At 32.0% G+C, this 15,225-nt stretch overlaps 1 protein-coding gene across 1 annotated transcript in view; it reads right to left on the reverse strand.

Annotated features, from left to right (window-relative positions):
• Lrp1b (LDL receptor related protein 1B) overlaps positions 1-15,225 on the reverse strand; it is a 1,492,917-nt gene that overhangs the window by 105,527 nt on the left and 1,372,165 nt on the right. The window contains exons 73-77 of the mRNA XM_077794359.1: positions 10,126-10,251; positions 9,116-9,253; positions 6,979-7,113; positions 3,521-3,640; positions 1,205-1,446 (exon numbers count right to left, since the gene is read on the reverse strand). Coding sequence (XP_077650485.1) covers positions 1,205-1,446; positions 3,521-3,640; positions 6,979-7,113; positions 9,116-9,253; positions 10,126-10,251 — 761 coding nt within the window. The remainder of the gene's footprint in view (positions 1-1,204; positions 1,447-3,520; positions 3,641-6,978; positions 7,114-9,115; positions 9,254-10,125; positions 10,252-15,225) is intronic.

Raw genomic sequence — 15,225 nt, forward strand, 5'->3', positions numbered from 1 at the left:
AATAGTACAGAGAAACTAAGCATCTACTAAGGGACAGAAACAAAATTAAAACCCAGACAAGTATAATTCCACAGTATATATTCTTTATTATATCATTAACAACAAGTAAAATAGTGTCATAACAGCAATGATTTACAAAGTAGACTTGTGTTTTAGAGATAAAGCTAATGCTAATTAATGAATCTGAATCAGTTTTTGGTCTGATAGAGTGAAAGGAGATTACTTTTTAGACACAGAAGAAACACTTGGAGTTAATTTAAATCTGGATTCGAAAGCCAATGACACCTCTTTTAAAACCAGCTTATTGTTAACTATTGTTACTAAAATTAAAATATGTTCCATATTTACATCATATTGATATAATTCAAATCTTTATGATAGATGCCACAGCAAAAAGTTGTGAGGACTTCCAGACAGGTAACTCTGATTCTTTTTAAATACGAAGTTTCAGTTACATCCTGCTGTGATAGTGCTTGACTTGTGGGTTGTGTGGGAATAGGCCAGGGTCTTTAAAAACAAGTATTCATTTGTCATTTTCTGCCCAGGTTACTTCAAAATATAAAACACATAATAACTTGACATGCCCTCAAACAAAAAGGGATTGTCTACAACCACAAATCTAAACAAATGTTCTAGTTTATTTTTCTCAAAAAGAATAAACATCATAATCAACATGTCCATCATACACCAGCAAGCAATAGTGTTCTGTTTTGGATGTTCCCTGAAATACAGTTATCAGGAGTCAGAAGAAATAGTTACACTTCCAAGTTGACCTCTTGCCCTAGAACAGAAGTAGTCTTCTGATACTGCTGAAGTTGAAACAATTTCTACTACTTTGCATCATTTTGTAATGTAAAAATATGAAGTGATTTTCACATTCTCATCTCATGACCAAAAAAGGCTTATATTCCTAATATGTTGTGAAACTCAATGAAATAAAATGTCCACTATGCTCAGTATCATTCATTACCATTCTTATATAGCTAAGGCAAATGAATTAAACCAAAAACATAAAATTATGCTGGTAATGTAAATTATGTGCTTCTTTAAGAATAAATAAGCAGAGAATTTTTTCTATGTTGGGAGAATGTCAGGAGGAATAAATGAATATGTCAATTAATTCCTATGGTCAGATATTTTGATTTTATCTTAAAATTGAAGGATGGAAAATATGGCCTTCAAATAGTCAATGTTATTTACTTACAATCAAGCCACTGTTCGTTTGTCTTTTTTGTCGGCCAGGGATTCTTTTGTAGAAAATTCCGCCTGGATTAAACTGAGTACTCCAAATAATCATATCTCTTTGATAATATACATCCATCCCTGTTATCCTTGAATTATGTTCAATATGAGAAATTTGTTGATGATCGCCACTGTAGTTGAATGGATATATAAAACCCAGGATATCAGTGTCATTAGCAATGTAGAGAACTTGATCTTCAGAGCCTGGAGATTATTATAATAAAATACAAAAATAAAGTAAATTTCAACTACAGTAAAAGCAATGATTGTACTTTTAAATTAAGAACTGTTATGCTTAACACAGTTTCTTCTGCAATGAAAATGAACATACTTTGTATCACTTTTTAGCAGTCACAACTTATAATTTCTGATGCCTGCTTTTCTGAACATTTATAATAGTTATTGGTATGGTTTTTCTAACACAAAACTTACCTTTGGGCTCCAAATTTGGAACTTGTAAAAGACATCATTTTTACAAAGACAGATTTTTATTTGGTAAGTCAAAATATATTATATTCTAATATTTTTATTCTCAACATTTAGATGTTCAGTTGTTAGTCATTACTGTCAAAATTTCTGAGCAAATGGCTTAGAATGTTGACTGTTCCTCTAAAGCTCAAACATGAAAATTAAGATAAAAAGATTACACTTCCTCACATTCATATATCTGAAATTCTGTTATTTTATTGTATACAGACTTAAGTATTTATTACATTAAATTTCTATGATCTCAAAATTATCTAGAATACTATTAACTTGAACACATCATCTCAGTGTTTTGAACATACAACATAATATTAATGTCATATACAATATTGTATTAATGTCATTTATATTAAAAATTAAAATCCTATGGGTGAATCCTGAAAATATTAATTAAAACACTAATGTAATTCTAAACATGGATTGAATTGAATATTTAGTTTCTGAAAATAAATCTATATTAATAATAATACATACTGAGGTATAAGTTCAGATCTTTAATCTTAATAACTGTCACTTGGAGAATTTTTATTATAGGTCAGACAGTATTGTAAGCAATTCACAATTTATTTGCATTTCTCACAACCATGAATAAAGATATTAGTATTCCTCTTTTCTAGACGAAGAACTAGGGTTTGAAATATTTAGTAATTTCTTCACATCACACAACCTGAAAAGCATAGTGCTAAGATTCAAATCTAAGAACACATAATACAAGCTCCTACATCAATCCATGGCATCACATGCTTTTTTTGTATAATAACAATCTCATTAACAATGTCCATTCATACTCTTTAGCCAACAACATGGGAGTTATAATATTATTTAATAAAAATGTATGAAAATTAAGAGTTCAGGGGCTGGGGATGTGGCTCAAGCGGTTGCGCGCTCGCCTGGCATGCATGCCACCCCGGGTTCAATCCTCAGCACCACATACAAACAAAGATGTTGTGTCCGCTGAAAACTAAAAAAAATAAATATTAAAATTCTCTCTCTCTCTCTTTAAAAAAATAAAATAAAAGTTCAACACTTATACCTGTTATTTATTTTTTTAATGGCACTGGTAAGTGCAAGAGGTATAATATTTCAAATAAGATATTGTCTTAAAACTTTTAAAATTCCTAGAACAGAAGTATTATTCTGACACTGCTAAAGTTGAAACTTTATTCTTTTTGTAATGATAACTTTTATCCTTTTAATTTTATCCTACTGGTTAATAATTTCTCATATGCACTGAAAGTAAATCATAAACAAAGAAACTTTATATATTGTGACTTAAACTGGTTTATAAATACTTCCCTGTTCTTACAAATTATTTCAAACACAAAGTGATTTTGACACTAGCTATATATCTTACAGTCATTTCTATAAACTTTCCAAAGTTAGAATATTTTTAGAGCATACAAAATGCAGATACAAAGAAGGAATGAGTTTAAATGTTCTACAGTTTGATGGAGTTATGACTGATTATAACAATTCATTATAAAAAATAGAAGGGGGAAATTTTAAGGTTCCTAATAGGAAGAAATGATAAATACTTGAGAAGATGGAAATGCATCCATATTATATACAAGTACCAAATTATCATTTAATACTTCATAAATATATATAATTAATATGACTATTAAAATTTAATTTTAAAAATGTTGATCAAATCCTGAAAATATTTAGCAAGAAAAATCTATTTATAATTTCAGGAATGAAGTTATTGCTAAAATTCAATATGAATCATCTTTTTCCTATATTTTAACATAGCATTTTTAATAGTATTTTGCAATAATGATTCTAACCTTACCTTTTGCTATGCAGGTATTATTTCTTTCTTGGAAATTCTGGTCACACACACATTTATATGATCCTTCTATATTAATACATTGGTGGGAACATGTGCCAAACACCAAACATTCATTACGGTCTAGAAAAGAAAAACTCCAAATAGCATCATCATAAATTTCATTCTTTCTATATTTCCAAAGAAACCAAAATTATTTTTTTCCTTCACCTTCTTATTACTATTATTTTCATTGGTTTTTAAAGTCTTAAATGTATGACTTGCTCTGCAATATTTTGAGATCCAAAATTATTTTTCACAATAGTTACAATATTTTTAAAAAATCATTATTTTTACATTACTTGTTAGTCCACTTAAAGTATTAAAATAAGTATTTCAAATTTCCTTACTATTTTCATTCACTCAAATTAAGACCTCAACATTTCCTTGTAAACCTCTTTCTAATCACATCCCTCTTTATACTTGTACATGTTGTCGGCTTATTCCTTTGTCTTTCAAGATCCTTGTCTATTTTTTGTACAGAATGTCTGCTCCTATTTCAAGACCCACTTGAAATGCAGCCTTCCCTCTTCTCTGCCAATACATGGAAGGGATGATCCATCCCTTAGTTTCTCCTTTTTTGTTTTCCCAGTGTCTCTTTCTTATAACATGACTCATATGATATTTCAGAAACATATCCCTACCTGATTTTCAGTCATTGAGGATATTAAGTACAAAGTATTCATTTTATTGCCACATTTTGGACAATGATTGGCAGAGAATGAAAATTTGGATGTACCACTAACACACTTCTGTGTTCATACGTACGAACCAGGCTGTAAAATGAGGCTATGTGAATTAAACAAACAAAATCCTTAATGCCTAGGTATGAATAAATACAACTAAGTCACAGCAATAGACAAGTCACAGACAATAATACTTAGCTTCACTAATGCCTCTAATTTTAATGGTTTAAGCATAGCCAGGATTGAGGTACTATGATTCAGGTGAATTGCCAGTTTTCCCTGTTTTGCTCTTTTAGTAATGTTTTCATCTAGCATAATTCCTCTGCCCCCTATCACATATAGTTGCCCTAATTATGTTATATATCTGTTAGAAAAATTCCTTGCCTTAGAGAACTTAAAGATCAGCACAGTAATAACAATTTCTTTTAGCATGCAACAGTGTTCCAAGGACTTGGTGGTAAAGTCAAGGACTTTCCTAGTGATGTCTACAGATGAAAATGCTAGACTTAAACTCAGATTTTTTGATCTTACTGTCTCTGCTATAATAATTTACCCATGGAGAACTTAAGCATTCTAATGATAACTTACTTCTGTGTTTGAAAAAAATGAAGAGATTAAGAAAAGTGCATTTACTTATGAAGATTATTCAGGGATGAAGTAAAATGTGTCTTATCAACACTTAACCATCAAAATTAAGACAACTATTTTGATTTCTTTAGTATCTATAAAGTTGAATGCAGAGATATTTGTTACTCTGATTTCCTTTGGTATCAAATCAAACTAAGAAAACCTCTGCATAAATTAATAAAAACTCTACTCCCTCACACTGCCCCATAAATGTCCCATCTGTACAATGAGACCTTGATCATGAGGTGCAAAGTAGAGGTAGAAACCCACACATGCACAGCGCCTACAACTGACTTTCAGAAGCTGTGGATCACTTTCTGCGTCTCTTCTGCCATTCTCTTTGAATGTTCTTCCCTTTAGTTACTTCAGTTAAAAGGTTTGTTTTTCATACCAAATAGCAATTTCTTATGCTTTCTTTTCTTTTTTTCAAATATATAAGTGAAGGACACTAACAAGTTTAAATCTTTTGGATTAAAAAATAAGTTTTTTCCCCTCTTCTGCACCAAGTCAGAACTGCATTCTTTACTATCAATTTTTATTATTATAGATGCAAATTTAGAGTTCAGAAGATATTTATTTGCACAACAAAAGTACACAGAATGCTGAATTTATAGTTATTTGAAATGAATAATGTACCTTACAAGTCATAATTGTCATGTAATGTACTTAAAATTAAAGAAGACACTGAAACTAGAAATTCTAAATATAGTTAATATTACCCTGTGCTGGAAAATATCTTCCTATTTGCAAATAAATCTTAGGAAATCAATGTGAATGGAAATAGAGTCTTGGCATTTGTGTGCATGTGTGTGTGTCTGTGTGTGTATGTATAGGTAGGTAGGTATGTATATTTACATTTAACTAATAGAAAGGACCTGGGAAAGACAAAATAATTCGTTTTTCATTAAAACAGAGAAAACTTAGGTTGTCAGCTTTCAGGAACCCATAATAATGGAGAAATAAAATGTCATGAATAATCCAAACTAGCCTATAAATCAAATGTACATAAATATACTGGGCACATTGGCACATATCTGTAATTCTAGTGACACAAGAAGCTAATGCAGGAGGATTAAAAGTTTAAGACTAGCCTGAAAACTTAGCAAGGCTCTGTTCAAAGTAAAAATTTTGAAGGACTGCTGATGTAGCTCATTGGTAGAGCACCCTTAGGTTCATACTAATATCAAAAATATGTGAAAAATGTGGCTATAATTCTTCCCCTTTGGGTGAGTATAGTTGATATTATATTGATTGACATGAACATAAAATCATTTTTTTACCCAAGAATATCATAAAGATTAGAGAATCAAGTTGGAAAGTGAAAGATCTTTTAGGACTTCAATATACCCTAAAACATCAGACAGATATTTAATTTTGGCCCTAATTGTAATATGATGAGTACAAATATTAGTTTTTTCAAAGAAATTTTCAGAAAGTACATATGGATCTGTATTTCATGATTCTACAGTTAAAGTCCTAAAGATATTATATTTACACATAATTTACTATGAGATTCTGTCTATGCTCCATGCTCAATGTTTAAGTGATCTTAGTAAATTGACAGAAATTCATTTAGATCCTTACTTTGAACTTTTATTTATTTTTATTATTTTTAGTTGTAGTTGTACTCTGAATTTTTAAAGACATATTATGATAATATGAAGCACTATTTAAGACATGGTGTTAAAACAAAACCTCCTGATTTTCTAAATGTGCATCACCTATCATAGTACTTGCAAATGCCATGCTTCATAGGAATGGAGAATCACCAGAAACACATTCTTTCATGAGGTAAGTCTAATTCTCCTACAGTTCCTGAATCAGCAAATTCATTATTTGCATTTCAAAACAGAATAACATAACATTTGAAAATCCTACAGGTTTGCATTTGCTATAGAAAAGGCTTTGTAGCCACAGTGATAGCTGAGCTATACAAACAAACAGGTGCTTGAACCCAGAGACTTTTCCTCTCATAAGTGAAATGCTATCCCATAGATACACACCATTTTGATGAAAATCAATCGCATGTCATCTTACAATTTAGCAGCCTCGGGAGTCTTTTTATAACCAAAAGATTTAAGAGCAAGCTGTTGAGGAAATGTACTCTACCTTCACACTGTCTGTTTTTCATGTTTCTCTGAAATCCAGGCTTACAGCGACAGAAAACAGATGTTTTTATTTGATTACAATATGCATCATCTCCACATGGAGTCACATTATCTTCACAGGTATATACAGAGGAAGCTAGGATTTAAAAATATGATCAAAACTAATATAACTCTGATTCCTGAAGCTGGAGTTTATATTTTTTAGACTTGAACTTATATTTATTATTACATGGATAATTCTTTATAAATGCAGAAAATTATGGTCTTCTCTGAATTTAAGCCCTCATTTCTTAGAAAGGCATAGAAGCAAATAAAAACTGAGCTCAGTTACAATAAATATAGTTTAGTGCAAGCTGCCAACAGCTGATATTTACAGCTGTTGTCAAGCCACAAAACCTTTTCAAAGAAGTAATGAATTAATGACTTGAATGACAGGCATCTCTATAATGATACCAATTGTGAGTACTATACACTTATCCTAGAATCACAACCATTCCTAGAAGCTACCTAGAGATGTGGACATTTATTACTCTCCTAAATTTAGTATTTGCTAGTTCAATCAAGTGTATTACCAAGTTATTAAAGCAAGTAGGCTAAATCTGCAGTGTTATTGTTTATATCTGAAATGTCCCTAAAAATCTCATGCATTGAAAACATGGTCCCCAATGCATCAAGGTTCACAGTTGGGGCTTTTAGTGAATGAATGAATCATGAGGGCTCTGACTTCATCAGTGGATTAATCCATTTGCAGAAAATTAAACCATTTGATGGATTAATGCATTGACAGTTGCAGACTAATGGAAGATGGAAACTAGCTGGAGAAAGTGGTCACTGGGTGGGTACCCTAGAAGGGTTTATCTTATCCTTGTTACTCCCACCTCCAAACTTTGCTTTCTGACTATCATGACCTGAGAAGCTTTCCTCTGCCAGGCCCATTGACTGTTACATTGTTTCCTCTCAGACTCAAATGAATGAAATGAAATGAAGCTGGACTCAAACTTCCAAAACTGTGAGCCAAAATAAGCATTCCTCCTCAAAGTTGTTCTTGTGAGGTACTTTGGTCACAGTGAGGAAATGCTCACAAACACAGTAGTTTGTTAAAATTTTAGCCTGGGCTGATAGTCATGGAGTACAACATCATTAGGGCAGAGTAAGAGTTAGTTATAATTTCTAGCAGAGCAGTTCCAGTTTCATTGTTTTATTTTCCATTCAGATAAAACATTTTAGAATGCAAATAAATGGAGTATATTATATAGATAGTATTGCATCATCTCTGGATTGCTTAGAGTAAAGTTTTGAGAATATGAGAACTTTATTTTTTGGAATTGTAGCTACTATTAATCCCCACTAATTCTTAAAAAATTATAAGAATATTACAAATTCTTATAATTTATAATATTAATAATTATAAATTATTAATTTATAATTAATGAAAATAAACTAATGGCATGACACTACAGTTGAGATATATGTCATCATATCTTGGTGGCATTGTTTTACTACCCAATGAGGAGAAAGTTAGATGCATAAATGAGAAGAAAATAAAGATCAATAAGTAGGAAATGTTTTGTAATACTTTTATAAGCAATCTGATTTTGGACATAAACAACAATTTTTTAATTTGGAAGATCAAATATCAAGCATTAGTTCACCCTGAAATTATTATACATAGGTCTTAATAACTCACAGATGATAGCATTATAACTATAGAAAATACTGACATCTTCTTTGAAAATAACTGAGCAACAGATTAAATTCTTTTAAAACACTGCATAAATGATTAAGACCTTTGCCATCATTCAACCAAATATTACTGTTTGTAATTTCAAAGACACTAAATTTGTACTTTATAAAATGAAACACTAAATGATCTGCATTCCTTCATTGATATAAAAATCTAAATTTGGATAAAGTCCTAGCTTCAGCTCTAACAAGTATGTTCATTTCAAAAATCAACCTTTACCACCTCATGTTTTCTGAAATTAGCTTCAGTGATGTTCTAAGTGACATTGCTTTGCAAAGGTGATAACTTGAGGCTGTCAGAATAGCCATTTAAATTTTTTTCTTTTTTAATTTTGTCCTGTTTAAGCATGAATTGGCCTTGGGTATTTATGTACTTTAACAGAAAACAGACTCACTTATTCTGCAGTCCTGCTCATCTGAGCCATCCCCACAGTCATCAAGCCGGTCACAATGGAGGTCCATGGGGATACATTTTTTGTTACTGCATGTGAACTCATCCTTTTTGCATGGTCTCACTTTATACATAAGCTTGCCTGCAGAATCATTTAAAAAGTGATTATTGCTTCAGAGAATCAAAATCAATCTATTGAGCACATAATATGTTCAACATTTTTCCATGAAAATGCTATGAAAGCCTATGAAATATGTGAGTCTACAATCCTTTATGGAAAGCTCTTGGAGCTAAACAGTGATGAAATAAATCTAAACTTTTTGAATTTTAAAAAAGAGAGAATTTATTTTCCCCTTACTAAATAACATTCTATTTCTACATGAAAATGTTTGAATATTCACTCTAAGTGGGATTTTATAAAAGTGATATAAATTGCCTCAAATGAGTTCAGGTTAGGTTTTGTCTCCAAATACTTTTGCTGCATACTGAATTAAATACAGTTTTGCCATTAGAAACAGTTTGAATTTCAAAATTTTGAAAAAGGGATTATGGGCACATACAATCTATGTAATCCTTCCTCCTCAGTCAACTGTTTTAACAAGGAAAAAAAATTAAACTAATAAATCGTTTTTCCCAGGAGACCAGTATTTTTATAGTAAATGCCTAAAAGGAATATGGATAAACCCACAGAGCTCTACTATGCAAATATTATGGATTCTTAGTACATTGTTTTTATAACCTATCAGAAGATCAAGTACCTGAAAAAATATTCTCAACACTGAGAAGCCAGCGCTAAGCAAGCACTCAGGAAAGACTCCTCCCACTGAATCCTTATCCTTGCCTTTGTTGTACTCTTCCTTAAATAAAAAATTGGGGCCAAAAAAAAAAAAATAACCCAATATTCTCAAACATGCCACATGGAAACTTTTTTTCTTTTTTCAAGCCCTCTCCCCAATTCATTGTTTTTTCTTGCAGTTGCTACTAAATCAATTATTTCTCATTAAACAGATTTACCACTACAGTGATCTTCATCTGAGTTATCCCCGCAGTCATCAATCCCATTGCACATTTTCTCAGATTGCAGGCATATTCTATTATTTCTGCATCTGTTCGGCCTTGTAGGTGGGCAAAGAAATTTAACTGAAAAAAAAAAGGAGAAAAACAAAATAGCTCCTTTGGGTACACTGATTTATTAAGAACATATTTTGTCTTTGTTTTTCCTTTTTTTTTTTTTCAAATCCGTCATCTAGCTTTTCTAAATGACTTGTTTTGAATGTTGTCTATTAATAGATACTAAAAATGTGTGATAATAGAAGCTCACTCAAGTTATTCACATTAATAGCAGAAGAGGGCACAGCTGAAGATTTTGAATGAGCCCTCAAAGAAAGCAAGAAAAACTTCATGGTTTCATTTCCAGATGCTTATCTTAGGTGGCTTCACTTGGTGTACCAAATTAATTTGTGTCTATGATTTTTACAAAATGGCAGGACATTTAGCTGTCTCAAAGAGCAATTTCACACAGCATAGAGATTCCCCAGGCTTATGTTACAGGATGCAAATTGAAAGTAGGACATTCAGTGAGGAGAAAAATATCCCAACTGTGTTATACCTAGGTTTCTTACTCTCTATCTGAATGAACAAATGTTTACATATGTGTTCAAAGCACACAAAGTCATCTTATTAGTTTTTAATGTGTCTGAGAGGCAGAGACACTGAAAGACAGAAACTTAGAGAGCAATGAAAATGGAAGCCAGGGAATTGAATCCCTCTTATCACTATTGATTTTGAAGATTTCCATCCCTAAAGCAGGAAATAGCTTTAATTATTCTTCATCTTTACATATGAAATTCTCCAGGGCACTGTCCTTATTGTCTGAATGTTCTTATTCTCATATTCTTTATTTAGATATTCTCATTCATGCTCATTGATCTGCATGTTGTTGTACCCTGAAGACTTTCAATCCTCTGTCTAGTTCTGTCATCTCAAAATTGATGATAGGACATACCCTGAGGAATTTCAAATCCCACCAGTTCACCACTCAATTTCTTATTATCTTCCCCTGTTTTCTTTCTACCCATATATGAGCTTTGTCTTGTTTTCATAGTGTAGTGAGTGGCATATCATAGTTAGAAAACTGGGATTGTTCTAAATACAACCCTTTCACTGACCTTCAACTCTAAATAGTGACCAATTTTGATGACATATTTCCGAAACTTATCTCGTGTTCATACCCAGTGCTTATAATCACAACAGCTCAGCTCTTTGTTATCTCTTATAGAGATATATCTTTCATGTCTTCAGTTTCATTTCTTCCCATCAGATCCTCATAAAGTTATGACAATAATCAATCAAACACATTGATGTTATCATGTCATCTATAATTATTCTTCACCTTCAGTATATAATTTAAGATACTTTGCATGGCCTATGGGATATATCACCACCTCCTTCAAACCACTCCTAAAGATTTACCCTTTGTTTTCTTTTCATATTTGAACAATGTGCTTTTATATCAACTCCTTGTGCATGCCACAGTCCTTTCCTGACCTTGCTTTAAGTAAAATCCAGTCTTTCTGCAAACATACTCCTCCCTTCTAGCTGTTTTAGGAATGCCTCATAATTTGTTTAAACCTCATGTCACATTTGAAGACATGCTCATTTCCTACCACTGCTTCCAGAATTTTACTGACATTCTATTTTTAAAATAAACTAAAAACAAATCCCAAACATTTGGTCAAACCTCTCATTTCAACTTTTCATCAGTCTTGTGAATATCGCTTCCTCTCTATTCATTAAAGACTGTCCTTCACACCGTCTTCTATCTTTTTTTTGTTTTGTTTTGTTTTGTTTTGTTTTGCTTTTCCTTTTGAATTCATTTCAGCATCCAGGATGACTTCAGCATTCACACAAAGAATTACCTTAGTTATCCAACAAAATCTAAAATCAGATAAACAAAACTGTCAGTTTTCCCAATATCTGCATCTGGAAAGCCCAAGGAAGTTGCAGATCATCAAACTACAAGGCCACGTGATGACACCTAGTATGTTCACTAACTAGTGCTACCTGAGAAGCCTGTATTTCTCTATAGCCGTGTGACTTTTCTACCTTTTACAACAAGACCCAAATTTGTGTTCTCACCAAACTTCACTATACCAAGCTTTTATTTTCTGTATGTAATCATGCTTCCTACTGTGCACATGTGTGCATGCACACACATACACAAGAAATTTAAAAAGTGGGAAATTCCTAAATACCTTATTAAGTAATTATAGATTGACCTCTATTTACACATGATCTATAAACTCATTTCATATTTTTCATAACATAAATAGGAGAATGATTTGCTTTTGTTTAAAAGTAAGTTTTTCACCTGGTCTGGAACTGTGTTTATCCAACCTCCCCTAGAACTGTCTCATTTTTTTTCAAAACATGTTAGCACTTCGATGTCTCTGTGCTACCTCTATTTTTGCTAATTGTCTCATAATCAGTAACTCTCCAGAAACTCATATTAATTGTTTAGTAGCACTCAGTCCTCTCCTTGTTTCATAATTCACTCTTGCCCAGAATAATCTTTTCAAATCCATAGTATTTATTACTTTCATTTATTAAGAGTACACCTTTGTATCTGTAGAGCTACTCTTTCCTTTAAGGTTGAGACCCACACCTCTAATGCCTGCTTGAAGTCTCTACCTGAATATCTCCTCAAGTGTATCCCAAACCAGTCACTTAATCTTTATTTGCAGAACTGTTTTTTCTTTTTAAATTCCCTCTCCATTCAAAAATGCAAGCAAAACTAACCTACAAATTTCCCTCCACCATGTCATCTCTCACACACCTTATATCCAATTATATGTAATTTAATTTATTTAATCTTTTACATTACCTTCAAATCTGTCTATATTTTGTTATCATATGCTTTCCTCATCTTAACCCACACTCTTAACAGAGCTTACTTAGAGCACTGCAAAGTGTTATTTGATCTTGTCCCTTTCTTGTCAATATTTGTAAAACACAACTATGTGCCTCCAGAGGAGTTGACTGCTTTACAACAGTCATGCCTTGGTTTCTGTGGGGGATTGGGCATGGAATCTTACAGATATCCAAAATCTGCAGATGCCCATATTCTTTTAGACAATGGTGTAATATTTGCACATATCTTACCCACATTCTGTTGTATACTTAAAATCACCTCTAAATGACTTGCAATATGTAAATATAATAGAACTGCTCTGTAACTCATTGTTATATAATGTATCATTTAAAGATCAGGACAAGAAACTGTTCAGTACAATTTGAAAAACAAAAAAAAATTGATAAGTGATTGGTTGAATTAGAAGAAATGGAACCCATGGACATAGAGAACTACCTCTATTTCCAAATGCTTTTAGTCTAAATCTGAAAATATCTACCAAGGTTGACATTATATCTACTAGGTATTTTTGTTGTTGCTTTAGTTTCATCCTATATCAGTTATCTATTTTGCTTTGTACTCTCCAAGAACTTTGGGTTTCTCCATTAAGAATTCATTCATTAAGAATGAGACCTCATCTCTAAATAAAATACAAAAAAAAAAAAAAAGGCTGGGGATGTGGCTCAGTGGTCAAGTGACCCTGAGTTCAATCCTTGACACACACACACACACACACACACACACACACACACACACAAAAGTTCCATTAGGCTGTAGTTTGTTCTGCCTCAGGACTTTTGACCTACTTGGCAGCACTATATAATTCAGACTGAAACTCAGTTACTATTTTCTATTTCTTAAATTTAACAAAATTCTTTGTTCCATACTTTTATCAATTACCCTAGTTTTTCTTTATTGTATGTATTGTGTATTATAATTACACTTATTTGGGACAATCTTCCACTAGATTTTGAGCCCTATGAGATCAGAGTCCATCTCTGTTTCTCTCATCATTATATCACCAAAACTAATCATCATCAATAGCTTAAAAAATGTATTGAACATATGAATGATACTTTTCTTTGCTAACATTTTGCCTAAGGTGGTTTTAATCTATATCTCACATAACTACAGCTTTCTGAATTCCCCTTTAGGCAGAGTTCATCTTATTTCTTCTGCTGTCTTTGAACTATTCTTTTTAGTTCATTCTATCATTGCTTCAAATCTAATGTATGAAAGTTGTTACTATTCTTCTAACTAGATTAAGATTTCCTTGTCAACAGAGAATCATGTGCTTTTTATTATTTACCCCAATTACTTAGAATATTCTGTAGCACATAGTGGCTTTACTAAATGTTGACATGGAGGACTGAGATGTTTGTGAAAGAAGCTCAAAAAATCAGATTTTATAAGTTTGTCTAGCTATAATTTGTGGTATTCCCTCTGAAAGTCACTTCCTGACACTGTAAATAGTTCCAAAGTCTATGATTCTCAAGACCACAGTTTAATTAATTACCAACCACTTCGTATTCCATTGATTTTGTTGTCTTTTGGAATAAAGAATGGAAAAATCACATACACATATGTATACACACATACCTACATACATAGTTAGAAATATAATAGCTTCTGGGTTGATGTTGGTAGATAAGTTCTCATATTTTTGGTAAATTATGCTTCAAAAACAATATAAACCCTTGTGATTCTATAAAGTCTATTTTTAAACCCTTGTGATTCTATAAAGTCTATTTTTAACATTAGATAAGAAAACTTAGTCATATCATTCATGGAATTTAGAAAATGTTCTCCAAAAACATTGTGTTTTTCCTCTTAAATCTTTGTAAAAATAAAACCACCTCCTTGTTTTGTCTTCCTTTTTCCAACATAAACATCAGTTGTCATGTATCATCATCTATCAAAGTGCATTGCTTGTCAGGAGTGGTGTCCAGGGACTCTGGAGGCTGAGGCAAGAGGATGGCAAGTTCGAGGCCATCCTTAGCATTTTAGAGAAGCCCTATGCAACTCAGCCAGACTCTCACAAATTGAAAAACAAAAATCCCTGGGGATATGGCTCAGTGATGAAGAGCCCCTGGATGAAGAAAAAAAGAAAAAGAAAAAGAAAGCAACTAATTCACTCCAGATACTTAGCTTTAACTTGAAGCACCCAATAGAACAATTAATTCAAGTGTATAAACCCCTTGTAT

Source organism: Urocitellus parryii, chromosome 1 (assembly GCF_045843805.1).
Source record: "Urocitellus parryii isolate mUroPar1 chromosome 1, mUroPar1.hap1, whole genome shotgun sequence".
NCBI lineage: Eukaryota > Metazoa > Chordata > Mammalia > Rodentia > Sciuridae > Urocitellus > Urocitellus parryii.